This window comes from Prinia subflava, chromosome 1 (assembly GCF_021018805.1).
Source record: "Prinia subflava isolate CZ2003 ecotype Zambia chromosome 1, Cam_Psub_1.2, whole genome shotgun sequence".
In the NCBI taxonomy this organism is placed as follows: Eukaryota; Metazoa; Chordata; class Aves; order Passeriformes; family Cisticolidae; genus Prinia; species Prinia subflava.
In genome coordinates, this window is record NC_086247.1 from 26,770,924 (window position 1) to 26,785,497 (window position 14,574).

At 35.1% G+C, this 14,574-nt stretch overlaps 1 protein-coding gene across 5 annotated transcripts in view; it reads right to left on the reverse strand.

Moving 5' to 3' along the window:
* The window catches only part of CPNE3 (copine 3), a 29,256-nt gene that overhangs the window by 7,444 nt on the left and 7,238 nt on the right, over positions 1 to 14,574 (reverse strand). For all 5 annotated transcript variants that reach the window (XM_063391674.1, XM_063391695.1, XM_063391689.1 and 2 more), the window contains 10 exons: positions 11,823 to 11,962; positions 10,982 to 11,161; positions 9,736 to 9,810; positions 9,222 to 9,293; positions 8,385 to 8,468; positions 6,722 to 6,811; positions 3,288 to 3,386; positions 2,032 to 2,118; positions 1,405 to 1,464; positions 296 to 429 (listed from right to left, as the gene is read on the reverse strand). In XM_063391674.1, coding sequence (XP_063247744.1) covers positions 296 to 429; positions 1,405 to 1,464; positions 2,032 to 2,118; positions 3,288 to 3,386; positions 6,722 to 6,811; positions 8,385 to 8,468; positions 9,222 to 9,293; positions 9,736 to 9,810; positions 10,982 to 11,161; positions 11,823 to 11,954 — 1,013 coding nt within the window. In that variant the 5' untranslated portion in view covers positions 11,955 to 11,962. The remainder of the gene's footprint in view (positions 1 to 295; positions 430 to 1,404; positions 1,465 to 2,031; positions 2,119 to 3,287; positions 3,387 to 6,721; positions 6,812 to 8,384; positions 8,469 to 9,221; positions 9,294 to 9,735; positions 9,811 to 10,981; positions 11,162 to 11,822; positions 11,963 to 14,574) is intronic.

Genomic DNA, 14,574 nt, shown 5'->3' on the forward strand with positions numbered 1-14,574 from the left:
TTGTTTCTGGGACCAAAACTAGTCTTTAACACTGAACTGGCAAGAATGGAAGCAAATATTTAATTCAATGCTGCTCTTTTCATCACATATGAAAAGTCCTGCTTGTCTACAGCAAACACAAACTTATACTTGCAATTATATGACAGTGTAGTGATAATTATTTTTTAGTTCTACAACTTAGCTCAGAAGTTTCATTCCAGTACATGTGCAGGCATCTTGAACACTGGTTTAAAGAACTACCACAAGTGTCTATGCATATCTAAAAGAATGATCCAAATAAAAAACTAACACTTACGTATCATAATCCTGAATGACCATCCCGACAGACCAAATGGCTGTTAGGTATTCATTAACTCCATTAGGGCTGAGGTAATGCAGAGAGTCCGGAGAGCGAGGGTCTCCATTGGAGCCTGTAAAATCTATCCCCACCTGGCAAATGCAATATTTATATCTGATTGCACTTAAAGGTTAAATTATGCTTCTTTGCTTCTGGCAAAGCCAAAGGGAAAACCATGAAAGAGTAGTTAACAGAACATCTACAAATCTAACAGGCATAGTACGTGCATGCAGGTTTCTTGGAATATTAATGCTCTTAAAACAAAGTCACTACAAAACCCTCAAAAGCTCTGCATCTCTCCAGAAGGGCCAAAATTACTTTCATCTGAATCACAGAGCGGTTTGGCTTGGAAGAGGCCTTAAAGATCACCTAGTTCCAACCCCACTGCCATGGGCTGGGACAACTTTCATGTAACCAGTTGTTGAAAGCCCCATCCAACTTGACCTTGAACACTTCCAGAGATGGGGCATCTACAGCTTCTCTGGACATGCTGACAGGTTTTCACGGTGTTTGCTTTCAGTTACTATTCACTGCAGCTCTTCAAAATCTGGGAAATTAATTTCATTCTGCATCTTGCCACACATACCTTGCTTCTCAGAAGTACAACTAGCCAGGCTCCACAGAAGTCTAGAGAGCCCTTTCTCTCACTTCAACAGGCCTTCTTGGTTTGGTGATGAAGCATGTTACTAAGGTGAAGACATCTTACTGTTGTTTGTGCTGCATTTGGTTCACAAATTACATAACTTAAGGGTTCTAACCCATATGATGGCCTCTGCATATTGCTTTCAAAGAACTGTAAATTTCTCATCGGTCTCCATCCACACAGCTTAGCTTGTTCCTAATGAACATAACCAGAGGTTCAGAACCTTTTGCCAAGAGTAAACACTTTTTTCTAAACAGACTAGAAGCACTCTGGCAAAACAGCATCCTTCTCCATGCTAAAGAACAGAAATGAAGTAGACAAGAAAAAAAACCCACAATAATCAAACAAAGTGCACAGCCAATCAATTTTATACTTCAGTTTGTCTCAAAATTCAAGAAGTATTCATATAAATTATTTAACTTACAGTGAAATTCAGCTGACACCCACCCATGATGTAATCAAGGAATGTGCATTCTATAATGATCTAAAAATAGAAGACAGAAATTTGGGGGTTTTAATGGGAAAAAACTTAGCTAATATTATTGTAGCAACTTCTGAGGTTCCAGATATGTTGTCTTTATCCAAGAAAAGCACTCATTTTGCCCTACAGCTACCCCACCCACCTACTGCAATGAGGACATTTGCAACATATGCCACCACACACTCAGTGTATCAGAATCAGGCGTTTAACAAAACTACAGACAGACACCAAAGCAGCTCCAAAACAACTTTCATTTATAAAATAACACATTATGACAGTTTTTTTACTTTATCATAAAACACTGAGTTGGGAAATGCAGAGGTTCAGAAATGACTTCAACAGGTAAGTGATCTTTCTCTTCAAGAGCAAGTGAGGAGACAGGGGAGGACAGATACGTGATTCAGCTCTCCATTGTCTCCTTATATGAATCAGAGTCCATTATATATTTACTGTGTCTGGAAGTTTCAAACATTTTAAAGGTTCTTACAGTTTGAAGATGAAGAGATACTAAATGAGGGTTGTTATGCCTTAACACTTCAAACTAGAATCATACCAGAATATATTACTGACCTCACAATGCTTAACGCTCACAATGCCAGAGTTTTTATAGTTCTTTTTCTTCTGCCTTTTCTTTTCATTGATGCACTCAAATTCAACCTGCATGAATGCAAACAAATCCAACAAAAATATTATAATATCACTTATGCAACAAGTTTAATACTCCTTTGTTTCAGGACTGATACTTTGGGCTTATATTAAAAATTATGCTCATTTCATAATCCAGCAAAATTAAACCCAGCTTGCCCAATATCGGCAAGAAAAAAATCAGTATCAAGAAAAAACCACATTCTCAAGACAGAAATCCTCTTTTACCCAAAAGGCTACAAACACATTTGTTTTGACCATTGTATTTCAAACAAAGGAAGAAATTCCATACCATTTTCCCTCTGAGGATTCTGCTAACAACTTTCTTTTTGGTAAAGACATAGAAGTTCAAACAATGCATCAGTGTTTCCAGCAGCTGTGGTTGGAATTACTATTATTTTTATTATTTAGTACAAATACAATACTCAAAATATTGGAAAAGTACATGCATGCACTCTTGTATACAGATTCCAGTATTTTTAATGCAGAAATAGTTCTGAAGGTTTTACACTACTAAAGGAAAATATGGGAAAACATCTTGATAACACACATATACATAAACCAAATACTTTTATGTTATGTTTGCTATGCCAACTTTTGTTGTCCACATGTAAACCCTGCCTATTAAATGGTTTGGAAACTGTTATATTTCCTAAGATCAGGAAGGGTAATTTCACTTTAGAAAAAAAACACCTAATGTAACACAGCTGCATTTTTGTGCAGTGGTGTAAATACTGAATTTTCTCATATTCACTAAAGTATACATCGTAGTTAATAAGCGCCACATTTTAAAATAAAAGATTAAATAATAATTGAAAAAAATACTACAAGCTTTGGTCTGTAGTTAAATTTGTGCTGCATTCTGTCTTTTGACAATCCAGAGATTTTTTTTATTTCTATATTTTTTTGATTAGTGAAATTTTTTTGATTAGTGAAATTTTTTTGTGCTGATGGTGGGGCATTTAGATATCTAACAATAAAAACTGTAACCAAGACATTAATCCCAGGGAAATGGATGTACACTGTAATTGCTGTTTCAGCCTCAACTACAATGCAATGTCAAAGTATAGCCTAACACAACTTGGAGGTCACCTGAGGCCAAGGTGATTTAGGTTTTGCTCCAATATGAATAAAACAGCTCATCAAGAACACTCAGGCAGCTTAGACTGTATAACACTTACAGGTGATGACCGAGATGCCTCCTTCAGTTTTGACATCGTCGTTTGAAAACTTCCTATGAGATCATGAGACCCATCACTATCATAGTCATAGCATTCAACCTAAAATGCAGCATTACTTAGTGTTAGCAACAGAAATGGCCCTACAAAAACAAAATACACTGAAATGGCAGTGAACCTGAACATCCCAAACATGCCTGTATCTATTATATCACAGAGTTTTTTTCATTGAAGTCTTAGAACCGCATAGGGTCGCAATTAAAACAGATTAAGATTGGGTAGAAGCCAATACACTCAGTTTCAAATTTTGATCTCCCACTCAAGTGAAGGAGAAACAAGAACATTAAGAATTGTCAGGTCTTACAGGAGCAAGTATCATCAATTATATTGACATATGTTTTGAGAGTGATGGGGTGTTGGGAAGACTAGGAAAACAATGTAGGGTTTTTCCCATTCATCATGAATCTGAGCATCCAGCTAAAAATGTAGTGAATCAGTTATGTAAGCAACCATGACAGTTTTGCAACACTTTTATACTACTTCATTAATCCTCAAAATAACACAGAATTCATAATCATATGAAGGTTCAGCCCTAAAGCTAAAACAATATTTGAATTTCTGTTTTTTAAGATTAGCAAATTTAAACAGTGGATCTGTTAAACTATGATCCACACTTCATAGATCTGAATGTCAACTAAAAATCTCTTTTCCTGTAATGAGGGTTTAATGACAAGCTTTATTATTAAGTCAATGCACCCTTTTAACAGCCCAACCTACCAAAGAAGGCAGGAGTGAAAACCATTTTTTTTTCTCTTTGAAAATGTGACCAAACTGCCTTTCTATACAAAAAAGTGGTAATTTATCTATAAAAGATTATGTTAATTTCATCTACTTCTGATATTTTATTTCAGTTGAGCAACACAAAAATGATAGCTAACTTAATCAAATCACATAAGAACATACTAAAATCATTTAATGATGATGATGATAAATAGAAACAATAATAAATCAAGAGTCAAGTAGGTATCCCACATTACTTGCAATCAAAATGCAAACTTCAAGAAAAATGTTCAGAGTATGTATGGCTTAAATTGAACAGCTATTTGCATGTCCATCTTGCAAGTCTAAAAATATTGTATCTTATATTCAAGAATGAATCTATCTGATTACTTGAGCATTTCAGTCAGAAATAAAAAAGCAAAACAAACAACTTCAACATACACTCGAGCTTCTGAAAGAAATTAGGCTTCTGAAAACAAATAGGCATGTTGAAGTACAAAACCTGATGTGTAGATTGGGAGCTCTACTGCACAGAACATACCTCTATCTTGCAGTTTGCACTACTACAACATTTTGAATTCACTAATAAATAAAAAAATTGCAGGCACATGCACTGAACAGCAGCTTAAATCATGCAAGCAGCTGAAGAACCAACAGGTTGACTGATGTTCATGGCAGATGCTATGTAAATTCTTCTGAATGACATAAATTATGTCAATCAAATACTCAACCAAGTACTTCAGTAGCTGAAATTTACAATTGAACATATTTCCTGACCCAATAGTTCTGATATCTGTTAGCAGAGTCAGAAGTATTTCCTTTTTATTTCAAATACATCAAAATTTGTCTTGCTTGATATTTTTGACCCATTTAAGCCAATTTTTAATATTTGTTCCAGACAAGAGAGAAGCATTTCCCTTTTTTTCCATACATGCCCTCCTGGACATGCAACAGCAGTTGGGAACAATGTCTTTCAACATATTTTTCCCAGCAGAACTAGGCATGAAAGGCTCAGGTACTCCAGATGAAAGGCTCACATTTGCAACACAGAAAAACTTCAGTGACTGCAAACACACTCACATGGAACATAACCATGAATCCAGAAGATAAAGGATCAACTTGGTTTGTGCACTGCTGGGCATACACAAACTAAGCCATTAAAGAGGTGAAAAGCCACTCATAGAAAAATTGCTGGTTTTACTTACTATGACAAATAGCCCATTACACATGCAACTGTGTGCATATAAAAGTGTTAAAGGCATTGTTTAATCCTTCAATAACATTCCAATTCTGCCTACATTTTAACATTTGAAGGGATAGCTCCTGCATTTCTAAGTTAAGACATAATCAAACTGCCTGTCTGCAAGTCTGTAACTGTTCCAGGCAAAGTCTATTTCCTCGGGACATAAACCTACACTTCTGAGGTAAGATTTCAAATAACAGACTTGATTAGAATGATGATAGAGCTGAGAATAACTCTTCATAGATACATTTAGATCAATGGTCTATAGCTTTAGTATGGCTGTTTACTGAAAAGGAAAAATGTATTTAGAGTATATGGAGATATAAAAGCTGTCACAGGAGTTCTGGGGAAAAGGGAAGCAGAAAGGAATGAGATGGAAAAAACATAGAAGCAGTAAGGGAAGAAGGTTTTGGGCTTATAAAGTTGTTTATTAGTCTCCTCTATAAATATTTAAATCCATCCAGGTGCTGGTAACACCCAGATCCCTGTGGCTGTTAAGGCTTTTCCAGGACTGCCTCAAGTCATATGACTAACACCCATCACATGCAAATCATGTTCTAAGTTTTCCATCCCACAGGAAAAAAATCAAATATAGCAGTTTGTTGCATTTGGGTTTTCAGGTTTCTTTTTCAAATGCTAAAATACCAGGTTTCTAACGTGATCATAATAGCTTACAAATGACATTTTGATTGGCTGTTTAGCTTCAGTTCCACCCCTAAAGGGAACTCCTGAAGAAAAACATTCAGAAGTTAAACACAATTTATTCAAGATCAAATTGGAAAATAGAAAACATTAAAGCCCTGATAGAACTATCACTTCACAGGTTTGGTTAACTTTCTGACAGAAAAATCAGTTTTACATAAAGAGAAAGAGTTGCTAAAACTTGTATTTACAAGTCATATCTGACCCACATCTGTTAGCAAGTATATTAAGTATACTAAAATAAAACAATTTATTTTATCAGGCAATATATTAAAAATTTCATTAATGTTACCTCTTGCACCAGTAACAAAGTATTACAAGATCCATCACATAGAACAAAGCATATTCTAGCTTTTAACATGCTTCTTTCACTGTACAGTGTCTTTAACACCACCAGTATTGGCTGATGTTGTGCTAGAACTGCACAATCAAAACAAGAAACTCCACTGGACATTTCAAAGATACTTGTGTTTAACTGGTTTCTCAGACTTTCAAAGACCAGCTTCTACCACACAATGCCTTACAAATGTGCATCATTTTCCGTTTTTCTCCTAAAACATGCATGTGTATCTGCACCTTTCCAATAAGAAACCTAATACTTTCAATTAAATTTGAAACAAAATCCTGCAGTAACTAGAATAACACATCTACCCCTTGTTACATATTTTAACTTTTAATGCATTAATTTATACACACATTTAATATACATTACCTTGATTGACTTATCCATGTCACTGTAACACAGAGAATTGAGAGAGATTTTAAAGGGCTTCCAAACAGGATTCAGGTTGTTTTTAATAACCTGTTGAAAAAAAACAAAGGCAGAACACCATTGTTCACAAGGGTGGAAAGTAGTCATCATAATGGGTCATACCTTCATGCCATGACTTTGGTGTGCAAAAAAACAATTGACTAATGCTGCTGTCAATGCACTCCAAATCCTAATACACAGGATATAAATCAAACTACTCTTAACATGCCATTGTTCAAAAAGAGATGTTCTCTTTCAGCTCCATACGTTGCTAGACTTCACTGTCACCTACTGTGTCTTTCAGCTATTAAATTGTAAAAAATTAAATTTATCATTACATAAATAAGATACTGGTTGCTTTCTTTTAATAAGCACACATATATACATACATACACATATTAAAGGCATGAGTTACACAAAAGGTGTGGAAAAAAAATTGCATTAGAATTCTGAATACATCATTAGTCCAGAAATTACAACTCATTCCCATGTATTATTTATTCTGAAATGTCAATTATGGAAATATGCCCTTAATAAATTCATGGTGTATTAAAGTAAAAACAGTGCATGAGGATAAAAGGCCTTTCAAGCTGAACACAAGTAAATATTATTTACAAATAATACTGAAAGATCTTCAACATTTGTCAGCTGATATCTGTAAATATACCCGATACACCAAATAATGATCTTACAAAAGTACAAGAAACTACATATAACGTGCACTACTTAATTAATAACCTAACAATAGTAATACTTCCACCACTGTAGGAGTGCTGAGAAAGAAATCTCACTTGAAAATGAAATCAATAAGAACAGCACTTAGAAAAAAGAGGATTTTTGAACCTGTAACATAACAAACTAATCTAGGCTGAAACAACAAATTCTGGATTTATTAATGAAGTTGATGACTGAAATCATCACAGAAAAGCTGCACCTTAAGCAGAAGAACCACCTCATGAGAGAAACTGGAAGTCTGACAAAAAGGATTTAGAGTTCTTCAGTATCCATACTTCAAAATGAATACAGTCACCACTTCCTATGGACTCAGCACCTCAGCTGTAAGTGGGCCTGAGCTGCCACTGCAGTGAGACGTTTTGAAATGACTCTTAGCCTGGCAGTTGCTGTCACAGGACCCCTACACCTCCTCCTGTGTGAAAGGCTGCTGCTGCTCACCCTCTGCATTCTCCTTGGCTTGCCCTTGCTATGCAAGCATTCAGCACCATTACTTTCATGAGTAAAGGGTACAGCCAGGTGACACTTTATTAAGAACAGCAGTCAGGAATGCCCAAGTCCTACCCCAGCACTGGGTAGAACTGAGCAAATGTCCCTGTGTAAGTATGCAGGCCTTTTTCAAAGTATTTGTTTTCTCCTAGATTGCTGAAAGTTATAGAAAAAAAAAAAGTGTTTTCTTTCCAAATAGAATGGCATATATCAAAATCAGCATAAAGAGAATAAGAGAGATTTCCCAGAAAAGTCAGTGGAAGAAATGATGCAATTTATAGCTCGTCTGCAAATCAACTCCAGGCCAGTCAATTCCTTTTGTAAGGCATTGTATTTCTAGTGTTGTGACACACTGGAAATTAAATATCCTTAACCTCTTTGTTGTTAACTGAAAATATCCTACCTCTGTTCTGTGAACCATCACCCAGTTTCCATCTCCAGTCTGTTTGTGGAATTCCAGATAAGGATCTGACTTTCCAAAGAAATCCTGTATTTAAATAACATGCAATTATCTCAGAACAGCCTGTAGCTGAATACCATTAAATCCCAGTTAACACACACTTAGATTAACAAAAAGTAAATTCAGGGGACAACAGCTTTAGATGATGAAATGAAAGTCTGATTATATTACCATCTGTAAAAGAGAAAGAGAAAATGAGGAATGTCTTTCAACTTAGGAGAAAAATGTCCACATATTAAATACCTGACAGTTCAAGCAGAAGAGTACTTATAAGTACCAATAAGTATTACAATGGATGGACAGGAAACTAGGGATTCCATCCAGTTCAAAAAAGTATCCTTAAGTCAAAAGGTAAAAATAAAAACACTTTTCTATTATTTTTCTAATTTTGTTTTTATAAGTCTCTCTATAGCAAGCCGTATATTCAACATTTATTTCACAGAGCTAATGGGCAACCATATATATAGCCATTGAAACCAATGGATATACCCAAACTCCCTTTTATTTATGAATAAAAGTAAGGTTTTACATTTAAATGTACATATTGCTCATGGTCCCCTGAAATGCATTTATCTTACTTAGAAATACATTACAATTCATTTCAAAACAGTTAATGAAGTTACTCTGCAGCAATCTTACTTCAATTTCTTTTTTAGTGTGACTAAAATCTTAATAGATTTTATTTTTAAGCAAAAATGAGAATGAATACTGAAATGTTTCCTGCTTTGACAAGACTCTGATTTTACTACTTTATCAAAGAAACAACAATCACTTAAATACCTTATTGTCCAGTTTCCTTGCTTCTAATTCCAATACAACCACCCTGTTATCCTTTACTTCTTCTGCTGTAATCTAGGTTGGCAAACAAAATACTCAGTTTTTATTCAGGAACTATGCAGTTTTCTCATACTCACAGCATTCCTATGACAGCTTTATTTAAAGAGCCCAAATTTTCTCTCACAAATGAAGCATTAAAAAATGGGGGGGAGAGGGGAGGAGAGGAACAATTTGATTTGACACTGGGATTCTATTCCATCTATTTACCATAAATGATGGCACTGACAAAGATAGGCCCCAAACAGTAGCCCACTGGATGCCTTAATGATGTATACAATGGGACTTATAATACAGAAGGTAGGCTGCTATTGGATGACAAAGAGAGATTAGTGGAGGTAAAAAATATGCTTTATAGCACTGCAGAATAGACTCACTGCATTCAAATCACTAACTAAAAATAAAACCCAGAAACAATCAAGGATGAACTCTGAAGACATTTATTTCTTAACTGGCTTACCGTAATGCTTCCTCTTCCAGCTGGTTTGCCATTTTTAAGTACTAATGGTTTCGTTAGAGTCCTGCTAGAAACTATCTGCCAAGACAAAAGTTGAGTATCAAGTATTAATAACACAATTTAACAGATTTGCAAAGGAATTAAACGAGTTAGTGAGGCATTTTCATTTTAGTAATCTTTCCTTTTTTGTGAAGATGACAGCATTACATTTATTTCCCATAGTCTTCTATAAATAAATGGGTAATACTTTATTCACTTCAAAATTTTAAAATACATATGCAGATGAACACATGCAGAGCTTCAGGAGTAATAAGAATTAAAATGTCTTCTGGTAACATGATACACATTCACCGACAAAGTAATACCTTAGGCCTCAATTTCAAATTGTTCTTGAAGTTTTCCATACACACCTTTAAAATGCAGGCAAGGCATATTTTATAAATGGATTCAGGAAACAGATTTATAAACATGATGTCACTCAACAAAATCATCAGCCTTCCCTTGCACAGTTTCTAGCTGATTTTATTTTACCCTATTCAGGCAATGCTTCCTCAGAATTGTGTCTATTCATTCTACAGGTCCTTCATTATCTAAAGAATGAATGATTAATTTTTAATTAACGCTGAATTTCAGTTCACAATGCGTCTATCCATCCTTAAAATGCACTTAAAATAAAAATATTTAAGACACAGGGCAGGAAAAATCCCAAGACAACTCTTCTAAGAAGTGCATTTAAAGGATCTATTCAAAAGAGCAAGTGAAAAAGAAGCTGCCCAATTGTGACAGCATCAATAGCAGAATATGAGTGGGAAATAGAAGTAAATCTACAGCTGGCAGGACTAGGATCATTGCTGGCATTGAGTGGAAAGCAGACTACAAGGATAACACAGCCCTTGTTCTACACTGTTCTCATACATTGTTCCACACTGATTATCTTTCTTCAGAAGCATAAAAACAGGAATTTGAGTGAATAAATAGCAATTACTACAACTTTGTGCTCATTGACAGTCCACTTACTTTTAGATAGCAATCCAACAGTCACCATCCTAGAGCACATTTCAGGGCATCATCTCAGGACTTTTTGCAAATAAAATGTACAAACACTGAACTGAGGCTTGAAAAAACAAATTAAGGGCATCCTATTCAACTTAAGAGTACTCCAACCATACAACATAGTGATAAATTCAAGGTAAAAGTGACAAATGATTTTCAGTAACTTAATTCTAAGGGAAATAATCTGCATGCTTACCTGTCCCAGAGTACATTCTAATTCTCCTAAGAAGTCATCATCACTCAGATCATAGGTTTTGTTATCAATGTCATATATTCCAAATTTAAGTTTCTGAACAAGCTCAAAATAATAATCAATTAAGAATTTCTTGGCAAACCTTGGGTTCAAGGAATTCTTAACTCTTTCTGTGCGATCAACCTGAAATTAGAAAGATACCACTTTATCTGGTATTTCACAAACTAAACAAGCAAGCAAATCAAATACCATATCATTAAATATATTTAAAAGTTCCTAAAGTACAAAGGAGTATCTTCCTATAAACCTTTCATCAAATATAAGTTAGATTACAAAATACTATATTATATATACACATTATATTTCAAAATCCACTGCTCTAAGTTAGAGATACTTAACCTATTTTTCATCATTCCCTCTAAGGTGGAACCTATTGCTGCACAGGGAAGACCAACATAAAATCCAGGACTGTCAAATCCAGGATGAGATCCTAGAGTACTGTATTTATAAAAGCACACTTAAGCATTCAGAAGGCTTCTTCTCTTGGTCCATACATGGCTGGGGAACAGTGCTAAAAATCAGAGAGGTTTAAGTATTTAATAGCAAATGATTCTTAGTGTGCTGCCCATGTAACTATTTGTTGTGGTTTGACATAGCTTGATTTTCAGTTAAAGGAAAAATCCAAACCCACTACACTATTAGAGATATAATCTAACAAAAACTATTCAAAAGTGCTGGTACAAAATTAAAGTATTTTAATGAAATGATATGCTATAGTGTTTCAAAAGGTCTAACCAGGTCAGAATGTATTTTTAGCAGATTTGTGAGAAGTATCAGGCTGTACCTCATACCACTGCTGACCACTCGTGTTCTGGAGAAGCACACACAAAGGGTCTGACTTGGAACCAACATCTTTATCCAAGAGATTGGTGCAGGCAATAGTCAGCTCCACCTTTGTCACACACTGTGCCGCCATGTGTTACACTAGAAAGCAGCAACAGACATAATAATTAGAATGGACTAAAAAGTAAACAACAGGATTGTCACAATGCATTACCTCTCTAACTGATCACAAGAAGTGTTACCTTGTCAAAAGTGATTTGAGGTTACAATTGCAAATTTCACAATTTATGATGTACCAACATTATAGCATTATTACTGTCACACTCTTTTCCACACAGATATAAAACTTAATTTCAAAATCTAAACACAAAAAAACAAGATCAGGTTTCTGAGAACACTTGAGGAACCAAATGAAAAATAGGATACACCTCAAAGAAGGCACAGTGGTTTGAATTGCTGACAATAAAACTTTACAAGATTTAAATGAAATCTAAAAGCCCACAAGAATGCCAGTATCTTACAATGTAGATATTATTAGTAATTCCATGAATAAGCAAAACAAACTGTATTATATGCTCCCCTACCAAACTTCTGTATCAAAATGCTGAAACCATAAGCAGGATAGAATTGGAAAAGGCATTTAAGTAGGTAACAGGTGATTTTGCTTTAGTAAATCTACAAAAACAACTACAAATTTTAATAAAAAGGATAAACACTTTGAAGTCAGATAACAACTGAGAAATTGAGGGAACTGTTCTTTCTGAAGATTCATTAAAAAAAATAACTGAAAGTGTCCTTACATTTTCTCTTCAAGTTACCTCCATCATTGTCCACTAAGACCAGCACATATTACAAACCTACAAAAACAACTTGATTGTCAGCTATGAATCCCACACTGGCATAACACACAATTGCAAGCCCAAGAAGATCTGACCACCACATTCTTTTCTATATATATTTAAAAAATCCCCCTAATTATACACTTCAAGAATAGAGTTGATGATTTCCAACAATTCTTGGGGAAGTAAACCTCTACAGTAAAATCATCCTTGACTCAGAGCCTAAAACTTCCAAATCTTTCCTCAGGTAGCCTATCCTAGAAGCTCCCAAGCCTCTTCAGTTTCAGGTTTGCCTTTTCTCCCAGAAACTCACAGTCTAGACCAAGTACCCTTCTGGATTAATTCATCTTAAAAGTACATGAGACACCAAAGAGAACAAGGCAAAAAGAAAGGCATCTGTTTCTCACTGGTCAGCTCCCTAGCAATATACACATTCACATTTGAATATGAAACTGCTTAACCCAACCCAGCACTCTTCCTTTCACTGTATTCCTAAGACTTTTCATGAAAAGGAATGGTTTTTTAGAGGCAAAAAGGGGAAGGAACATGGAAAAGGCAAAGAACAAACTGCAAACAGGAGAAAGAAAACATTGTGGGGTCTGAGGTTTCTTGTATGCCACTAGGGCATAATTCACACGTTGTTTCCTTTTTTTTGCTTTCTCAGTGATGGACCTTTCGGAGACTGAAGTACACATAAATTAGCTCTAAAAGAAACACTCAAACATCCATGCACACATTTTAAGAGGCATGACAAATTCACAGAAATCCTCATGCACATCCCAGACACCTAAATGTGATTTCTTCTTTGAGTATCTTTTTATTCTCATGACTTTATAAAGTTTAGTTCATTGTCCTCAAGGGGAAAAGACTGAAGGTCTAAGTATTAAAGTAATTTTTAAACCAATGGGTTTTAGGCTTAGAAAGTGTACCTCTAACAAGCAGTTTGCCCCTTTCCCTCTGGTTCTCTTTTTATACTGGTATTTTCCATTCCCTAGTGCTTTCCTAGCAGCCAGACCGAGCTCATTAAGAGTCAGTGCCTTTCCCACAGAATCCAGTGCAGACCAGTGCATGACTCCTTAATGACCATTTCCAGAAAAACAACTTTCTGCTGACAAAATGATCCTCTAACTCCCACTGATGCTGCAAGCAGAAAGCAGAAAGAGTTTGCATGAAACTCAGCTGAATTTAAACTTAAATTGAGTGCACTATCAAACCAGTCAAAATTTTCTTGCTTCCACTTGTCTGAAACTCCTCATCATTAAGAGTCCTTGAAAGCACTCGTTTATTTTGTTAAGGTAATATTTCCAAAATCACTGGTAAATGGATAGCATCCAGACAATGTAAAAATATGGTCAGCTTTTTCCTCTTTTTGTCTGTGTCTCTACTCACACTTCTTGTACATCTCAAGTACTTTCTCACATTAACACATCAATTCTGTTAGTTCCTCTCCTACTCCATGTCACCAACTCTCCCACTATGCATCTAATGCAGGAAAAGAGCAGATTAAGAAAGAGGTGCCTGTGCAAAAAGCATCCTTTAGTATAAAGAAGGGGAAAATAAAAAAAGGTGATTCCCTTCCCTGAAATGCAAATGCTCATTTGAGATACAACAACTGTGTCCATATTAGATAAAAGACAACTTGTAACAAGAACACGCATTTATTTAAGTGGAGGACACTCAAAATCCAGATAAAGAGCAAAACTTCACAAATCACAATATTTGTCCTTTAATCTTTACCTGGAAATGGTTTTGAAAAATCCAAGATGAAAAATAATGCAAGGCATTTTTCTCAAAAGTTTTGAGAATATTAGGAATCCATATTTGTATAATAGGTTGAAGAGGTCTGTAATACTAAAAAATTTCAAGAAATTTGCTATTTTGCTCAAAAAAATGTTTCTTCATAAGACTGATACA